Source organism: Salvelinus fontinalis, chromosome 16 (genome assembly GCF_029448725.1).
Source record: "Salvelinus fontinalis isolate EN_2023a chromosome 16, ASM2944872v1, whole genome shotgun sequence".
NCBI lineage: Eukaryota > Metazoa > Chordata > Actinopteri > Salmoniformes > Salmonidae > Salvelinus > Salvelinus fontinalis.
The window spans coordinates 52,999,251-53,017,536 of record NC_074680.1 but is presented as its reverse complement, the minus strand read 5'-3'; the positions used below and the strand labels follow the sequence as shown (position 1 = coordinate 53,017,536).

At 46.9% G+C, this 18,286-nt stretch overlaps 1 protein-coding gene across 1 annotated transcript in view; it reads right to left on the bottom strand.

Moving 5' to 3' along the window:
* Positions 1-1,484: 1,484 nt before the first annotated feature.
* ankrd12 (ankyrin repeat domain 12) overlaps positions 1,485-18,286 on the bottom strand; it is a 35,176-nt gene continuing 18,374 nt past the window's right edge. Inside the window, exons 8-13 of the mRNA XM_055865703.1 lie at positions 12,151-16,691; positions 11,549-11,782; positions 11,035-11,133; positions 3,083-3,259; positions 2,691-2,789; positions 1,485-1,997 (exon numbers count right to left, since the gene is read on the bottom strand). Coding sequence (XP_055721678.1) covers positions 1,812-1,997; positions 2,691-2,789; positions 3,083-3,259; positions 11,035-11,133; positions 11,549-11,782; positions 12,151-16,691 — 5,336 coding nt within the window. The 3' untranslated portion in view covers positions 1,485-1,811. The remainder of the gene's footprint in view (positions 1,998-2,690; positions 2,790-3,082; positions 3,260-11,034; positions 11,134-11,548; positions 11,783-12,150; positions 16,692-18,286) is intronic.

Genomic DNA, 18,286 nt, shown 5'->3' with positions numbered 1-18,286 from the left:
AAATGATAGAACCAAAAGGAAAAAAACAGAATCCGACCCGACATTCTCAAAAGAGTTACGCCAACAACATTGATTTCAACAACAGTAACAACAACAAGGACCTTGACAGAGAGAAAGAGCACACAGACTCAACACAAATTCAACTTTGGTCCATTAAAACAGACATAAACCAAAAAAAGTGAAAAAAAACAAACATTTTACAATCAAAATATCTTAGTTATTTTTTCTGTACAAGTTTCAAACCATCATTACATGGGTTATTTACAAATGCACAATCTGTCTGTAGAAAATAAGTTAAAAAAAACAAGTCTGTGTACGATGGAATAAACACTTAAAAACAAAAGCTGAATTGAAATGTTTTTTTTTTTCTTCTCCCGTTTTGTAACCCTGCTCGATGAGGGAGGTGAGGGATGGTCGACTCCATAGGGAACATCAGGAGGTGCAGAGGGATGGTCGACTCCATAGGGAACATCAGGAGGTGCAGAGGGATGGTCGACTCCATAGGGAACACCAGGAGGTGCAGAGGGATGGTCGACTCCATAGGGAACATCAGGAGGTGCAGAGGGATGGTCGACTCCATAGGGAACACCAGGAGGTGCAGAGGGATGGTCGACTCCATAGGGAACACCAGGAGGTGCAGAGGGCAGAGGGATGGTCGACTCCATAGGGAACACCAGGAGGTGCAGAGGGATGGTCGACTCCATAGGGAACATCAGGAGGTGCAGAGGGCAGAGGGATGGTCGACTCCATAGGGAACATCAGGAGGTGCAGAGGGATGGTCGACTCCATAGGGAACATCAGGAGGTGCAGAGGGATGGTCGACTCCATAGGGAACATCAGGAGGTGCAGAGGGCAGAGGGATGGTCGACTCCATAGGGAACATCAGGAGGTGCAGAGGGCAGAGGGATGGTCGACTCCATAGGGAACATCAGGAGGTGCAGAGGGCAGAGGGATGGTCGACTCCATAGGGAACATCAGGAGGTGCAGAGGGCAGAGGGATGGTCGACTCCATAGGGAACATCAGGAGGTGCAGAGGGCAGAGGGATGGTCGACTCCATAGGGAACATCAGGAGGTGCAGAGGGCAGAGGGATGGTCGACTCCATAGGGAACATCAGGAGGTGCAGAGGGCAGAGGGATGGTCGACTCCATAGGGAACACCAGGAGGTGCAGAGGGCAGAGGGATGGTCGACTCCATAGGGAACATCAGGAACGGCACCCTATTTTCTATACACTTCACATAGTGCCCTATATAGGGAATAGTGTCCATGCTTGGTCTCTCTCTGGAGCTCTCTCCTCTCAGCAGACAGCAGCACCTGGCGCTGTCCCAACCCCTACCCAGCCTCGGGCCCCTGGGGTAAGTGTGTGGTCTGGGCCCCTGAGCCCTGGTGGAGCTCCAGGCCTGTCCAGAACAGAATAAGCAGTCAGTTTGCCACTAGTTGGGAGGATAAGGCCAGTCCTCTTGGTGTAGGAGGAAGGGAGGTCTGTGGTGTCTCTGTTGTGTCTACCATAGGAGCTCAGCCACATTTAGAGAAGTGCTGCACACACACACACACACACACACACACACACACACACACACACACACACACACACACACACACACACACACACACACACACACACACACACACACACGGTGCTCTCTACACACATCCATGTTCCAAGTGCCTCACGTTTTCCCATCCCTTCATCTCTCCATCTCTTTATCCCCGTTAAGAGGTAGATGGGCCACTAGATGATCCTTCCTAATCATCGGTCCTCTGCCTGACCCTGACTGCCAGTCCTAGCCCTAAAGGTCAAGGGTCACAGGTCATATGGGCGTGAGGTCAAAGTCGTCGTTGACCTCTACCAGGGGGATGTAGAACTCGGATATCTCGAAGATGGAGGTGGACTTGTACATGACTGGATCCAGCTCCTGGAGTTTCAGCTGCCAATGGAGACGCTGGACCGCATTAAGAGCTGCTGCCTCGTGCTGCTGCCGCATCAGAAGACACGTCTGGAGACAGAGAGAGACAGAGAGAGAGACAGCGAGAGAGAGAGAGGGAGCGACAGCGAGAGAGAGAGAGGGAGCGACAGCGAGAGCGACAGCGAGAGAGAGAGAGAGCGACAGCGAGAGAGACAGAGAGAGAGAGAGAGAGAGAGAGAGAGAGAGAGAGAGAGACCGCGAGAGAGAGAGAGAGACAGCGAGACAGAGAGAGAGAGAGAGAGAGAGAGAGAGAGAGAGAGAGAGAGAGACCGCGAGAGAGAGAGAGAGACAGCGAGACAGAGAGAGAGAGAGAGAGAGAGAGAGAGAGAGAGAGAGAGAGAGCGACAGCGAGAGAGACAGAGAGAGAGAGAGAGAGAGACCGCGAGAGAGACCGCGAGAGAGAGAGAGAGACAGCGAGACAGAGAGAGAGAGAGAGAGAGAGACAGCGAGAGAGAGAGAGAGAGAGACAGCGAGCGAGAGAGAGAGACAGAGAGAATACATCAAATATTAAACAATTGGATGACACTGGACATGATTGATTCGCTAAAGGAATACATTTCAAATTTGAGGTTTCTGAAATATTGATAGTTCAAATCATAAAACTCATGTGGTTAAACAGGATGAATGAAACTCATGAACATCCATGCCATTGGCTACATGCTCAAAAAAAATGTATTTCCAGATTACAGGTAGTACGGATATTATTTTTCAGAGAAATCTTACCTTGAGTTTATCGAACTTGTCGTCCACGTCTTGTAACCAGGACATGAACTGGCGGGCGTTGAAACGGCCCCTCACCGACGTCTTGCCATCTTGGTCACCCTGGAAACCAAAACACACACGTAAACATCATTAGTACAACGTTACTCAGAACTGTCAGTAGTAAAGTTCAGTTCTGTTAAAAACCATCGTGATTTTTAAAACACTTGTTGTAAAAAGCCCTTCGCGTCAACAAGTGAGTGTCTCTGGATAAAAGCGGAATGACTCAAATGGAAACGTAACTGCTGTTGTAAAAATAATTTACAAATACATTTGATTAGTTGATTGATGCCAACTTATCCATTCCAGAGTACACGATCAATTCTAAATAAATGTGATTTGATGCCAAAACTTACTGATTCGACAGTGCGTGACATCATGCCACTTGATTGGGCATCCTGAGGCATGTTATACACTTCAGCGTCCAATAGCACGGTGCATGCACTGAACGGGAGCGTCTGATTGGCTAGCGTTCTGGCGGCCCGGTAGTGGACTCGTAACACCTCCTGCTCGTTGGAAACAATCAGCTTTTCCTGGAAGGAAAAAAAAAGAGGGAGTTGAGTTGGACTAGAATAATCAGACAGGAGTGTTGGACTAGAATAATCAGACAGGAGTGTTGGACTAGAATAATCAGACAGGAGAGTTGGACTAGAATAATCAGACAGGAGTGTTGGACTAGAATAATCAGACAGGAGTGTTGGACTAGAATAATCAGACAGGAGAGTTGGACTAGAATAATCAGACAGGAGAGTTGGACTAGAATAATCAGACAGGAGTGTTGGACTAGAATAATCAGACAGGAGTGTTGGACTAGAATAATCAGACAGGAGTGTTGGACTAGAATAATCAGACAGGAGAGTTGGACTAGAATAATCAGACAGGAGAGTTGGACTAGAATAATCAGACAGGAGTGTTGGACTAGAATAATCAGACAGGAGTGTTGGACTAGAATAATCAGACAGGAGTGTTGGACTAGAATAATCAGACAGGAGTGTTGGACTAGAATAATCAGACAGGAGTGTTGGACTAGAATAATCAGACAGGAGTGTTGGACTAGAATAATCAGACAGGAGTGTTGGACTAGAATAATCAGACAGGAGTGTTGGACTAGAATAATCAGACAGGAGTGTTGGACTAGAATAATCAGACAGGAGTGTTGGACTAGAATAATCAGACAGGAGTGTTGGACTAGAATAATCAGACAGGAGAGTTGGACTAGAATAATCAGACAGGAGTGTTGGACTAGAATAATCAGACAGGAGAGTTGGACTAGAATAATCAGACAGGAGTGTTGGTCTAGAATAATCAGACAGGAGAGTTGGACTAGAATAATCAGACAGGAGTGTTGGACTAGAATAACCAGACAGGAGTATTGGACTAGAATAACCAGACAGGAGTGTTGGACTAGAATAATCAGACAGGAGAGTTGGACTAGAATAATCAGACAGGAGTGTTGGACTAGAATAATCAGACAGGAGTGTTGGACTAGAATAGCCAGACAGGAGTGTTGGACTAGAATAATCAGACAGGAGTGTTGGACTAGAATAATCAGACAGGAGTGTTGGACTAGAATAATCAGACAGGAGGGTTGGACTAGAATAATCAGACAGGAGGGTTGGACTAGAATAATCAGACAGGAGGGTTGGACTAGAATAATCAGACAGGAGTGTTGGACTAGAATAATCAGACAGGAGTGTTGGACTAGAATAATCAGACAGGAGTGTTGGACTAGAATAATCAGACAGGAGAGTTGGACTAGAATAATCAGACAGGAGTGTTGGACTAGAATAATCAGACAGGAGTGTTGGACTAGAATAATCAGACAGGAGTGTTGGACTAGAATAATCAGACAGGAGAGTTGGACTAGAATAATCAGACAGGAGTGTTGGACTAGAATAATCAGACAGGAGTGTTGGACTAGAATAATCAGACAGGAGTGTTGGACTAGAATAATCAGACAGGAGAGTTGGACTAGAATAATCAGACAGGAGAGTTGGACTAGAATAATCAGACAGGAGAGTTGGACTAGAATAATCAGACAGGAGAGTTGGACTAGAATAATCAGACAGGAGAGTTGGACTAGAATAATCAGACAGGAGTGTTGGACTAGAATAATCAGACAGGAGTGTTGGACTAGAATAATCAGACAGGAGTGTTGGACTAGAATAATCAGACAGGAGTGTTGGACTAGAATAATCAGACAGGAGTGTTGGACTAGAATAATCAGACAGGAGTGTTGGACTAGAATAATCAGACAGGAGTGTTGGACTAGAATAATCAGACAGGAGTGTTGGACTAGAATAATCAGACAGGAGTTGAGTTGGACTAGAATAATCAGACAGGAGTTGAGTTGGACTAGAATAATCAGACAGGAGTTGAGTTGGACTAGAATAATCAGACAGGAGTTGAGTTGGACTAGAATAATCAGACAGGAGTGTTGGACTAGAATAATCAGACAGGAGTTGAGTTGGACTAGAATAATCAGACAGGAGTTGAGTTGGACTAGAATAATCAGACAGGAGTTGAGTTGGACTAGAATAATCAGACAGGAGTTGAGTTGGACTAGAATAATCAGACAGGAGTTGAGTTGGACTAGAATAATCAGACAGGAGTTGAGTTGGACTAGAATAATCAGACAGGAGTGTTGGACTAGAATAATCAGACAGGAGAGTTGGACTAGAATAATCAGACAGGAGAGTTGGACTAGAATAATCAGACAGGAGAGTTGGACTAGAATAATCAGACAGGAGAGTTGGACTAGAATAATCAGACAGGAGTGTTGGACTAGAATAATCAGACAGGAGAGTTGGACTAGAATAATCAGACAGGAGTGTTGGACTAGAATAATCAGACAGGAGTGTTGGACTAGAATAATCAGACAGGAGTGTTGGACTAGAATAATCAGACAGGAGTGTTGGACTAGAATAATCAGACAGGAGTGTTGTAATTCATGAGGATGACGGGGGAGTTGAGTTGGACTAGAATAATCAGACAGGAGTGTTGTAATTCATAAGGAAGACGGGGGGAGTTGAGTTGGACTAGAATAATCAGACAGGAGAGTTGGACTAGAATAATCAGACAGGAGAGTTGGACTAGAATAATCAGACAGGAGTGTTGGACTAGAATAATCAGACAGGAGAGTTGGACTAGAATAATCAGACAGGAGAGTTGTAATTCATGTAATTCAAGGTTGAATGAGTTGGGTTTAATAGCTGATTCAGAACAAAGCAGAGAAGATGATGAAACTAAAGCATCTCCTTGTATTTGTAATGAGAAACAATATTCAAAGTAACCGTTTATAAAATAACTAAATGCAGCTGGGTCCAACATTATTGACCCTTGATAACGATGACAGTCAAATCAATAAATTTAGCTATATATATAAAATAATAAATATATACAAATATATATCGTACCAGTCAAAAGTTTGCCACCATATTCATTTTTCTTAATAAAAAAACAAAAACATTTGAGAGTGCAAAGCTGTCATCAAGGAAAAGGGTAGCAACTATGAAGTAACAAGTACCTAAAACATAAAATATATTTAGATTTGTTTCGCACTTTTCTGGTTACTACATGATTCCATATGTGTTATTTCATAGTTTTGATGTCTTCACTATTATTCTACAATGTGGAAAATAGTAAAAAATAAAGAAAAACCCTTGAATGAGTAGGTGTGTCAACTTTTGACTGGTACTGTATGTATGTACAGTGGGGAGAACAAGTATTTGATACACTGCCGATTTTGCAGGTTTTCCTACTTACAAAGCATGTAGAGGTCTGTAATTTTTATCATAGGTACACTTCAACTGTGAGAGACGGAATCTAAAACAAAAATCCAGAAAATCACATTGTATGATTTTTAAGTAATTAATTTGCATTTTATTGCATGACATAAGTATTTGATACATCAGAAAAGCAGAACTTAATATTTGGTACAGAAACCTTTTGTTTGCAATTACAGAGATCATACGTTTCCTGTAGTTCTTGACCAGGTTTGCACACACTGCAGCAGGGATTTTGGCCCACTCCTCCATACAGACCTTCTCCAGATCCTTCAGGTTTCGGGGCTGTCGCTGGGCAATACGGAATTTCAGCTCCCTCCAAAGATTTTCTATTGGGTTCAGGTCTGGAGACTGGCTAGGCCACTCCAGGACCTTGAGATGCTTCTTACGGAGCCACTCCTTAGTTGCCCTGGCTGTGTGTTTCCGGTCGTTGTCATGCTGGAAGACCCAGCCACGACCCATCTTCAATGCTCTTACTGAGGGAAGGAGGTTGTTGGCCAAGATCTCGCGATACATGGCCCCATCCATCCTCCCCTCAATACGGTGCAGTTGTCCTGTCCCCTTTGCAGAAAAGCATCCCCAAAGAATGATGTTTCCACCTCCATGCTTCACGGTTGGGATGGTGTTCTCGGGGTTGTACTCATCCTTCTTCTTCCTCCAAACACGGCGAGTGGAGTTTAGACCAAAAAGCTCTATTTTTGTCTCATCAGACCACATGACCTTCTCCCATTCCTCCTCTGGATCATCCAGATGGTCATTGGCAAACTTCAGACAGGCCAGGACATGCGCTGGCTTGAGCAGGGGGACCTTGCGTGCGCTGCAGGATTTTAATCCATGACGGCGTAGTGTGTTACTAATGGTTTTCTTTGAGACTGTGGTCCCAGCTCTCTTCAGGTCATTGACCAGGTCCTGCCGTGTAGTTCTGGGCTGATCCCTCACCTTCCTCATGATCATTGATGCCCCACGAGGTGAGATCTTGCATGGAGCCCCAGACCGAGGGTGATTGACTGTCATCTTTAACTTCTTCCATTTTCTAATAATTGCGCCAACAGTTGTTGCCTTCTCACCAAGCTGCTTGCCTATTGTTCTGTAGCCCATCCTAGCCTTGTGCAGGTCTACAATTTTATCCCTGATGTCTTTACACAGCTCTCTGGTCTTGGCCATTGTGGAGAGGTTGAAGTCTGTTTGATTGAGTGTGTGGACAGGTGTCTTTTATACAGGTAATGAGTTCAAACAGGTGCAGTTAATACACGTAATGAGTGGAGAACAGGAGGGCTTCTTAAAGAAAAACTAACAGGTCTGTGAGAGCCGGAATTCTTACTGGTTGGTAGGTGATCAAATACTTATGTCATGCAATAAAATGCAAATTAATTACTTAAAAATCATACAACGTGATTTTCTGGATTTTTGTTTTAGATTCCGTCTCTCATAGTTGAAGTGTACCTATGATAAAAATTACAGACCTCTACATGCTTTGTAAGTAGGAAAACCTGCAAAATCGGCAGTGTATCAAATACTTGTTCTCCCCACTGTATGTATGTATGTATGTATGTATGTATGTATGTATGTATGTATGTATGTATTTACTGTATGTATTTACTGTATGTATGTATGTATGTATTTACTGTATGTATTTACTGTATGTATTTACTGTATGTATGTATGTATTTACGTACGTACTGTATGTATGTATGTATGTATGTATGTATGTATGTATACACATTATGTTTAAAAATGATTCAAACTAATCTAAAGAGACAGTTTAGCCCAGCATCCTTCCCCTGTGAGGATAGCACTGAGGATAGCACTGGGGATAGCACTGAGGATAGCACTGGGGATAGCACTGAGGATAGCACTGAGGATAGCACTGAGGATAGCACAGAGGATAGCACTGGGGATAGCACTGGGGATAGCACAGAGGATAGCACAGGGGATAGCACTGAGGATAGCACTGAGGATAGCACTGGGGATAGCACAGAGGATAGCACAGAGGATAGCACAGAGGATAGCACAGAGGATAGCACAGAGGATAGCACAGAGGATAGCACAGGGGATAGCACAGAGGATAGCACTGAGGATAGCACAGAGGATAGCACAGAGGATAGCACAGAGGATAGCACAGGGGATAGCACAGAGGATAGCACAGAGGATAGCACAGAGGATAGCACAGGGGATAGCACAGAAGATAGCACTGGGGATAGCACAGAGGATAGCACAGAGGATAGCACAGAGGATAGCACAGAGGATAGCACTGAGGATAGCACTGAGGATAGCACTGAGGATAGCACTGAGGATAGCACAGAAGATAGCACAGAAGATAGCACTGAGGATAGCACAGAGGATAGCACAGAGGATAGCACAGAGGATAGCACAGGGGATAGCACTGAGGATAGCACAGAGGATAGCACAGAGGATAGCACAGAGGATAGCACAGAGGATAGCACAGAGGATAGCACAGAGGATAGCACAGAGGATAGCACTGGCTCTATAACGTTTTATGAGATTGAAGAACACGTCGGAGAGAAATTTTAGACCATTCCTCCATACAGATTCTTTCCAAATCGCTTATGGACTGCCTGCTTCAATTCAAACCACATGTTTTCAAATGGGGTTCTAGTCCGGAGACTGTAAACACATTGGCACTTGGATTGGAACCGGTGCTCAGATGACCTGAAAATAGAGTTCTTTGGTCACACACACCAGTGGTGGGTTGGGAGTCTAAACAAAGATGCATATTCAGAAAAGAACACCATCCCTTCTGTAAAATGTGGTGGTGGATCTTTGATGTTATGGGACTATCTTTCTTCTACTGGTCCTGGGGCCTTGTTCAGGTCAACGGCATCATGAACTTTACCCAGAACCAGGACATTCTAACCAGTACCAGGACATTCTAACCAGTACCAGGACATTTTAACCAGAACCAGGACATTTTAACCAGTACCAGGACATTCTAACCAGTACCAGGACATTTTAACCAGTACCAGGACATTCTAACCAGTACCAGGACATTTTAACCAGTACCAGGACATTCTAACCAGTACCAGGACATTCTAACCAGTACCAGGACATTTTAACCAGAACCAGGACATTTTAACCAGTACCAGGACATTCTAACCAGTACCAGGACATTCTAACCAGTACCAGGACATTTTAACCAGAACCAGGACATTTTAACCAGAACCAGGACATTCTAACCAGTACCAGGACATTTGAACCAGTACCAGGACATTCTAACCAGTACCAGGACATTCTAACCAGTACCAGGACATTTTAACCAAAAACCTGGTCGCTTCTGCCAGGAGGCTGAAACTTGGCTGCAAGAGACTCTTCCAGCAAGACGATAGCCCCAAGCACATCAAAATCCACAAAGAAACGGTTCATTGACCACAAAAAAATCACAAAAAAGGGTGGCAGGTAGCCTAGCGGTTGAGAATGTTGGGAAAGTAACCGAAAGGTTACTGGAAGCAACATCAGCACAGGAACTGTTCGTCGGGAGTTTCATGAAATGGGTTTCCATGGCTGAGCAGCCGCACACAAGCCTAGGATCACCAAGTGCAATACCATGCGTCGGCTGGATCGGTGTAAAGCAATCCGACAGATGTATCTGGGTTTGGCGGATACAAGGAGAACGCTACCTGCCCCAATGCATAGTGCCAACTGTAAAGTTTGGTGGAGGAGGAATAATGGTCTGGGGCTGTTTTTCATGGTTCGGGTCCCTTAGTTCCAGTGAAGAGAAATCTTAATGCTACAGCATACAATGACATTCTAGATGATTCTGTGCCTCCAACTTTGTGGCAACAGTTTGGGGAAAGCCCTTTCCTTTTTCATGCCTCCACGCACAAAGCAAGGTCGATACAGAAATGGTTTGTCGAGATCAGTGTGGAAGAACTTGACTGGTCTGCACAGAGCCCTGACCTCAACGCCATCGCCCAACATCAGTGTCCGACCTCACTAATTCTCATGTAGCTGAATGGAACCAAGTCCCCACAGCAATGTTCCAACATCTAGTGGAAAGCCTTCCCAGAAGAGTGGAGGCTGTTATAGCAGTAATGTTCCAACATCTAGTGGAAAGCCTTCCCAGAAGAGTGGAGGCTGTTATAGCAGCAATGTTCCAACATCTAGTGGAAAGCCTTCCCAGAAGAGTGGAGGCTGTTATAGCAGCAATGTTCCAACATCTAGTGGAAAGCCTTCCCAGAAGAGTGGAGGCTGTTATAGCAGCAATGTTCCAACATCTAGTGGAGAGCCTTCCCAGAAGAGTGGAGGCTGTTATAGCAGCAATGTTCCAACATCTAGTGGAAAGCCTTCCCAGAAGAGTGGAGACTGTTATAGCAGCAATGTTCCAACATCTAGTGGAAAGCCTTCCCAGAAGAGTGGAGGCTGTTATAGCAGCAATGTTCCAACATCTAGTGGAAAGCCTTCCCAGAAGAGTGGAGGCTGTTATAGCAGCAATGTTCCAACATCTAGTGGAAAGCCTTCCCAGAAGAGTGGAGGCTGTTATAGCAGCAATGAATTACTCCACATACCCGTTCAATGCTGTGTTGCAACCGTAGCTTCATACGAACAACTTCCTGTTGTTTAAACATCTCCTTCAGTTGGTCCGGAAGAGACGGAGGAGGAGTGATCTGTTAATAGAGACAAATAAACATTACAAATAAGTTCAACATCATGAAACGTTAAATATTTGTTTAATAAGACCCTTTTTTAATGCTGGTGTCTTGAGTCGAGGACTTCAGCAATACAAATTTAAACATTTCCCAGAACTATACTAGAAATCACTTTTTTATATTTTAAATGGAAGAAACAACAAGAAAGGAGAGACACAGGGAAAGAGAAAAAAAAGTAAAGGACAGAAGAGAAAGAAAGGGGACAAAAGAAAAGGACAGAAGAGTGGAGATGCCCTCAAGTGTCAATACAGCTTTCTAGTCAAGGAGCAAAACTAATGAATCTTGGGGACTCTGTGAATAAACAGACAGACTCACATAAGAGAAGATGAATAAATGACAGTTGATTTACAAAAAAAAAAAACTCCAGACTCACAGTTGGAATACAGAGTTTGCTGAGCGGGTTCCCGTCTAGCAGGTATGATCCAGTAAAAGTCATGTATTCGTCGTAATACTGCGGCGGCTGGGGGATGACGCTCAGCAGCACTTTACGCTTCTCCTCGATCTTCTTGCGGATGTGCAGGAACTCGTAGTAAGGGTTGGCCCTCTCCGTCTGGTACGGCTGAATCTCCTCCAGCTTCAGAGAGTCAACGATGGACGCCAGAGACTCCTGATAAGGAGAGAAGAGAAATACGGTAAGATAAGGTAGAGGAGATAAGAAACTTTACTGTCCCCAAGATAAGAAATGTTGTCCCGAATGTCCACCCTTACAACTAGACCTACCACTCCGTATCTCTGTCCCTCCTCCCTTTCACCTACCCACTCTCCGACTTCTCTTCAAAACGTCAATACTCCTTCCTCCCCTTTCCTCTCTCCTTCCCTCCTTCCTTTCCCTTTCCTCTCTCCTTCCCTCCTTCCTTTCCCTTTCCTCTCTCCTTCATATTGTCCTCAATGTCCTTCCCTCCTAAAAACACATTCTCACCCTTTTCTAGACGTACCCATTCCCTCTCCCTTATCCTATCTTCCAGACGAGCCCACCTGTTGCATGCTGCCTCCAGCCTGGTTGGAGGTAGACAATCTGGGCATCTTCTTCTTTCTGGGGTGGGTCTGCTGGAAGTCCTGGTCCTCCTCCATGGTTAGGGAGAGGACCTTGGCCTTAGCCCCGGAGGAGTCAGAGTCTCTGTCCCCAGACTGGGGGGAAGAGCTAGCAGAGACCCCACTGCTGCTGTAACTACTAACACTCTGGTCTGTCTGGGAGCCCTGCTGGAAGTTACTACTCTGTCCAGAAACACTCTGGGTTTGGTCTGATCCAACAATCGAGGGAGTCTGTCCTTCTGGTCTCTCCTCGGAGGTAGGCTCTTGGCATGGCTCTGCCTTCACCTCAGGGATGGTGACCATACTACTGCCCTCTGACGAAGACCAACAGCTAGCCTTTTCTGTTGACATGGCCTCGGGACCACTCCACTTCTCCAATATGCGATCAGGAGCATCAGAAGTTTCTTCTTCCTTGTGTTCAGGGCTCGAGCAGCGCGACACAGTGGATGACGTAAGCTGGCTAGTATGATAGTTTTTGTCCGGCTGAGGATCGCTAGGACCCACAATGTCACTGGAGAATCTGGATTTCTTACAGTCTTCACTGTTCACGTCAGTGTCCATCTCCTCTGGAGAGTCCTTGGTTTTGCTGGTGATCATCGTGGAGTCCTTGGTTTTGCTGGTGGTCATCATGGAGTCCTCTGAGCTAGCGCTGGTGGAGGCTACTGGGTTGTCCATCCATTCCGGTCTAGAGGCTCCTAACGCACTCTGAAGGCTCTCTACAGCTGCTCTGCTTTCAGCGCTGCTGGCTGCACTCTCAACTGGAGTTTTATCTTTAGGATCAAGAGCCAGATCTCCATCAGTCTCTGTCTGCATCTGCTGTGAGGTCACCATACTGGTGTTTGGAAGGATTTCCCATAACTGGCTAGCAGAGAGAGATGAGGTGGTTTCGGTCCTGGAGAACGGCAGTTGACAGGATAGAGAAGATAATGTCACCAGTGGCGTCATGTCCTCAGAGGGCAGGTCCTTTATGCTACATTCAGGTGCCGCACTGGAGGTCTCCACGGGGATACACTGGACGTCCCGTATTAGGAGAGGATCAGAGGTGGAAGAAAACCCTCTCTGTTCTGGTGTAGCTAGCTGTGGGACACTAGCCTGCTGAAGTGTTGAGGAGTGCTTTATGTGAGGATCTCTGGTGTTGTACGCTTGAGGTGGGAGATAGACACCTGAAGCGGTGTTCCCTTTACTCTCAGTGTTGAGATCTGCATCTGTTATTGCATTAGGAAGATTCGGAAGCATCTGAATTGGATCACTTTGACTCTGGCTCTCCTCTGGATCTGCACAGGTCTCTAAAGGCTGAACACTTGTGGGCTCTTCACTGGGTTGAGCAGCAGGCACCACGGCGGCCTTGGACAGAGTTTCGAAAGGTCTGCCCTCAGACGCCGTCGCACAGTTAGCGTCTTCGTCCAGAATAGCCCTAAGGCAGGGGGAAGCGTTTCTGCTCTGCAGCGGAGTCTGGTTATCTTGCCCCGGCTCTTCTAGAAGAATGTTGTCGTGAACGGCAGGATACGAGAGGAAGGAAGACAGGAGGAAAGGCAGCTGAAAGTCCTGGGAGGGTTCCAGGGTCATATCCGAGTCGTACTCAATAGGTCTCGGCGTCAGCAATGTAGCCTGACAGGAGTCTTCAGAGCTGGCCACAGAGACCATAGACACAGACCTGGACATGAGACCCGACCGCTGGCTTTCTGGCCTGGGTGACCTGCTCAAGCTGTTCTCCATACCAGCCATCAGCTTCCCACTGAGGCAGGAGAGTGTCTTCCCGTCCAGAGACATGGTCCTGGAGCTGGTGCTGTCCTTAAGGGGTTTGTCTCTGTCCCGACAGTGAACGTCGGAGGAGCCTTCAGAGCTCTTGGAGCGAAGCAATTCTTTGCTCAAGCACGGTTCTCCAGAAGACGAGGACGTCGTCTTGGCTTTGGCTTTGCTTTTGAGCTTCCCTGGGTCTGTCGTCGTAGAGGAGGGCCGTTGTTTCATCCTCTCCCGCTCCTTCTGTTTGATCTTTTCTAGATGCTTCCGGTGCCACTGTTCAATCTCCTGGTCCTTCAGACTCAGCATCCGTTCGAAGCTGGTCTGCCTCAGGTCTTCGTTGACCAGGCGTTTCTCTTTGGGCTTCTGCTCTTCCCGGGTGGCAGACGAGGCTTTAGCTTTGGACCTGTTGTCTCGGTTAGCCTCTGTCTCATTGGGTTTGGTCTTACTGGCCTTGCTACCCTCCTTGGAACGGTCCTTGGAACGGTCTTTGTCCCGATCTCGGTGCCTGTCAGAGTCTCTGGATTCTCGGTCTCTCCGGTCTTTCTCTGGCGTCTTTAGGAGGTCCTCTGTCTTCAGTAGTTTTGCTGGTAATGTCTTGCCACTTTCAGACACATAGCCCTTCTCCTCCAAGAGGAGCTTCAGGTTAGAGCTGGAGGAAGATGAGGAAGAGCTGTCTTTAGATTTTTCTTTTTTCTTCTTATCGCAGTCTTTGTCGTTCTCCTTTTCCTTAGAGCGATCGGATTTACTGTGGTCCATGGATTTCTCTAAAGGTGGTTTTCCTTTCTTATCGGAGCTTGTCCTGTCTTTGTGTTCTCCCGCGTTGTACTCCCTCACCCTGTCACTCCTCTTATCTGGCTTGTCTTTGCTCTTCTTGTCCTTGCTCTCCTCGTGTTTTTTCGTCGCGGACAAGGCTCTGAGCTTCTCGATCTCTTTGTGGTTCTTGTCACCAGGGGACGCCATCCTTTCCTTCTCCCTCTCTTTCCAGCGATCCATGGAATTCTGTGAATTCTCTGATTTCTCAGGGTGCTCAATCTTGACTTTCTTTTCTTTGTCGGGATGCTTTTTATCCGTCTTGTCAGCCTCACGGTCCTTTACAGAAGACCTCCTGTCGTATTTGTCCCGCTGGCATTTCTCAGAGGCATCCAGCTGATCTGAATCAGCCGTAGATGTGGTCCCCGTTACCGGTTTCTCCTCCGGTTCGTCTTTCCCACTGGTGGAGTTATGCTGCGTCTCCTCAGGAACCGAAACCCGTACAGAGCTTAGGCACTCAGTCCTCTCCTCACGCTCACTGAGCTTCCCATCCTTTCCCCCTCTCTCCTCTTTACAGACAGACGAGGGTTCTTTCCTCTCCTTCTTCAAGCGCTCCTCTTCTCTTCTCGGCCTCTTCTCCTTGCTGCTGATGCTAGAGGGGTGTTTCTCTTTTGTCTCTTTTCTCTCTTCCTTCACAGGAGAGCTGCCCGATGTTGAGGTATTCTGAGGAGATCCGCAGTCCTCCCTCTCCATTTTCCCTGGAGGCAAAGGTTCGTCATCGTTGAAGAAGTTCTCTTTCCAGAACTCACGGTCGAATTCCAGGTTCCTGTGGCCGTCCTTCCTACTGCCCTCTTTCTGCCGGTGGCGGTTCCTCTCTGGCTCATACTCCCTCCTGGGCTTGTCCTTCTCCTTGTGTTTTAACTTGTGCTTCTTGACCACCTTGCCGTCCTTATCCGTCTTCCGTAAGGCACCACCTTCAGTGACGTCCACGCTGTTGGCAACGCTGCCGTCTTTATTATACGGACTGGAGCCTCCATCTTCCCCCACAGCACCACCACCAGCGTCCACGGTGACGTCATTCTGGTGGTGCTTGCTCTTCTCCTTGTGCTTGCAGCCTTTACTACTGGAGCTCTCTGTGCAGAACTCAGACTCTGGGTTGTAGTGGTTGTACTTGACACCATCTGGCGGACAGGGGCCTTCGGCAATCGAGACGCACGTCATCTTGGCGTTCTCCTGTTTGAGCGGGTTGGAGGACGGCTGCTTGTCGGCCAGGCCGTGGTTGAGCTTCGGGGACTTGACGGTGGCAGACAGATGGAAGAGGTGGACGGACGAGTCGTCCTTGGGACTGAAGGACATCTTGAACGAGTCTTCGTCCCCACAGAGTCCCCGGCTGTTCTTATCCGTGTGTGTCTCCGACACGGTGGCTACGGAGAACACCAGAGCTTTGCTGTTTTCCTTCCCATCCTCCTGGTTCTCCTTGTTCTTGCTCTTGCTCTTGTTCTTCTTCTTTACTTTGCTGCCTTTGTCTTTCTTTTCGGAAGTCGTGAGGTTCTCTTTCTTAGTCCTGCTGGCATCTGGCGCCTTGTGTCCCTCCGAGCCGTGGGAGCAGGTCGGAGAGCTCCTTCTCTCTGACGGCATCTCCATCTCATCACTGGAACTATCAGAGCTGCAATACAGGACGCGGGACGACGTCTTCGTCTTCTTAGACTGGACAGAGCCGCTCCCGTCCCCTTTACCGCTCTGCTTCACGGCCAAATGATCCTTCTCTTCCTGCCTCAGTTCTCTCCGGAGGATGTGTCTGTCGTTCAGGGCTTTACTCAGGTCTTCTTCCTCCTCGTCTTTGAACTCATACTCGTCCAGGCCGGACATGGAGGGTGAGGCCTTCACGGTGCTCCGTTTGCCTTCAGAGACCTTCTCCACGTCCGAGTCATCCATGTGGTCATCATCCACGTCCACACTTGAGGGGTTTACAGACGGAGGGTCTTCAGACTCTGTAGAGGAAAAGAGAATAATTAAAATCTTGAAAACAGAATAAATAGCCTTGTTTTTCTAATTAAGTTGATTACAAGTAGGGACGGGCACTTGATTTCACTATTCGAATAATATATTTTTTTTTCTCCCAGATATCCGGATAGTCGAAATACATTTTACAGAATGGGGACTCACGTGGCTCAGGAAAGGCAGTGCACTCTGCTTGTTGTTTCAGCACAGACATGTGGGGGAGAAGCCCTACTCACTTCACCCCTACCTACATGTACAAATGACCTCTAACCTGTACCCCCGCACATTGACTCAGTACCGGTACCCCCTGTATACAGCCTCTTCATTGTAATTTTATTGTGTTACTTTTTATTTATTTTTTTACTTTCGCTTATTTAGTAAATATTTTTCTTAACTCAATTTCCTTAAAACGGCATTATTGGTTAAGGGCTTGTAAGTAAGCATTTCACGGTAAGGTTGTAGTGGAAAGCCTTCCCAGAAGAGTGGAGGCTGTTATAGCAGCAAAGCGGGGGGCGACCAACTCCATACTAATGCCCATGAATTTTGGAATGAGATGTTGGACGAGCAGTGGCCATGTAGTGTAAGTTAGTTAAAAAAAGATTGATAGCTAGCAAACTAATTGAGGATATTTTGCTGCGCTCTGTGTCCCCTACAACTCCTCCATTCAGATTAAACAGCCTACCTGTTGGTTGATCATTGTAGTCTACACTCCTTCTCAATTAGCCAACTTAATTATGTAATTCCATTTCGTATCGATTAGAAATCTTCCACTTCACTTGCTACACATGGATGCAGCCTCTGATGGTAGTGCGGCCATGATTGACCGACAATAACAAGCTACACGCGTTAAAAGTGTGAAGCAGGGCTATCCTTTATACTAGTGGTTCCCAAGCCTGTTATAGTCCCGTACCCCTTCAAACATTCAACCTCCAGCTGTACCCCCTCTAGAACCAGGGTCAGCGCACTCCAGTTGTACTCCCTCTAGCACCAGGGTCAGCGCACTCCAGCTGTACCCCCTCTAGCACCAGGGTCAGCGCACTCCAGCTGTACCCCCTCTAGCACCAGGGTCAGCGCACTCCAGCTGTACCCCCTCTAGCACCAGGGTCAGCGCACTCCAGCTGTACCCACTCTAGCACCAGTGTCAGCGCACTTTCAAATGTTGTTTTTTGCCATCATTGTAAGCCTGCCACACACACACAATACATTTATAAACATAAGAATGAGTGTGGGATTTTGTCACAACCCGGCTCGTGGGAAGTCACATTTTTTATTTGGCGTACCCCTGTTTGGGAATACCTGCTCTACAGGACACCCTACCCGAGAAGCAATCCTCTACAGGACACCCTACCCGAGGAGCTATCCTCTACAGGACACCCTACCCGAGGAGCTATCCTCTACAGGACACCCTACCCGAGGAGCTATCCTCTACAGGACACCCTACCCGAGGAGCAATCCTCTACAGGACACCCTACCCGAGGAGCAATCCTCTACAGGACACCCTACCCGAGGAGCTAACCTCTACAGGACACCCTACCCGAGGAGCAATCCTCTACTGGACACCCTACCCGAGGAGCAATCCTCTACA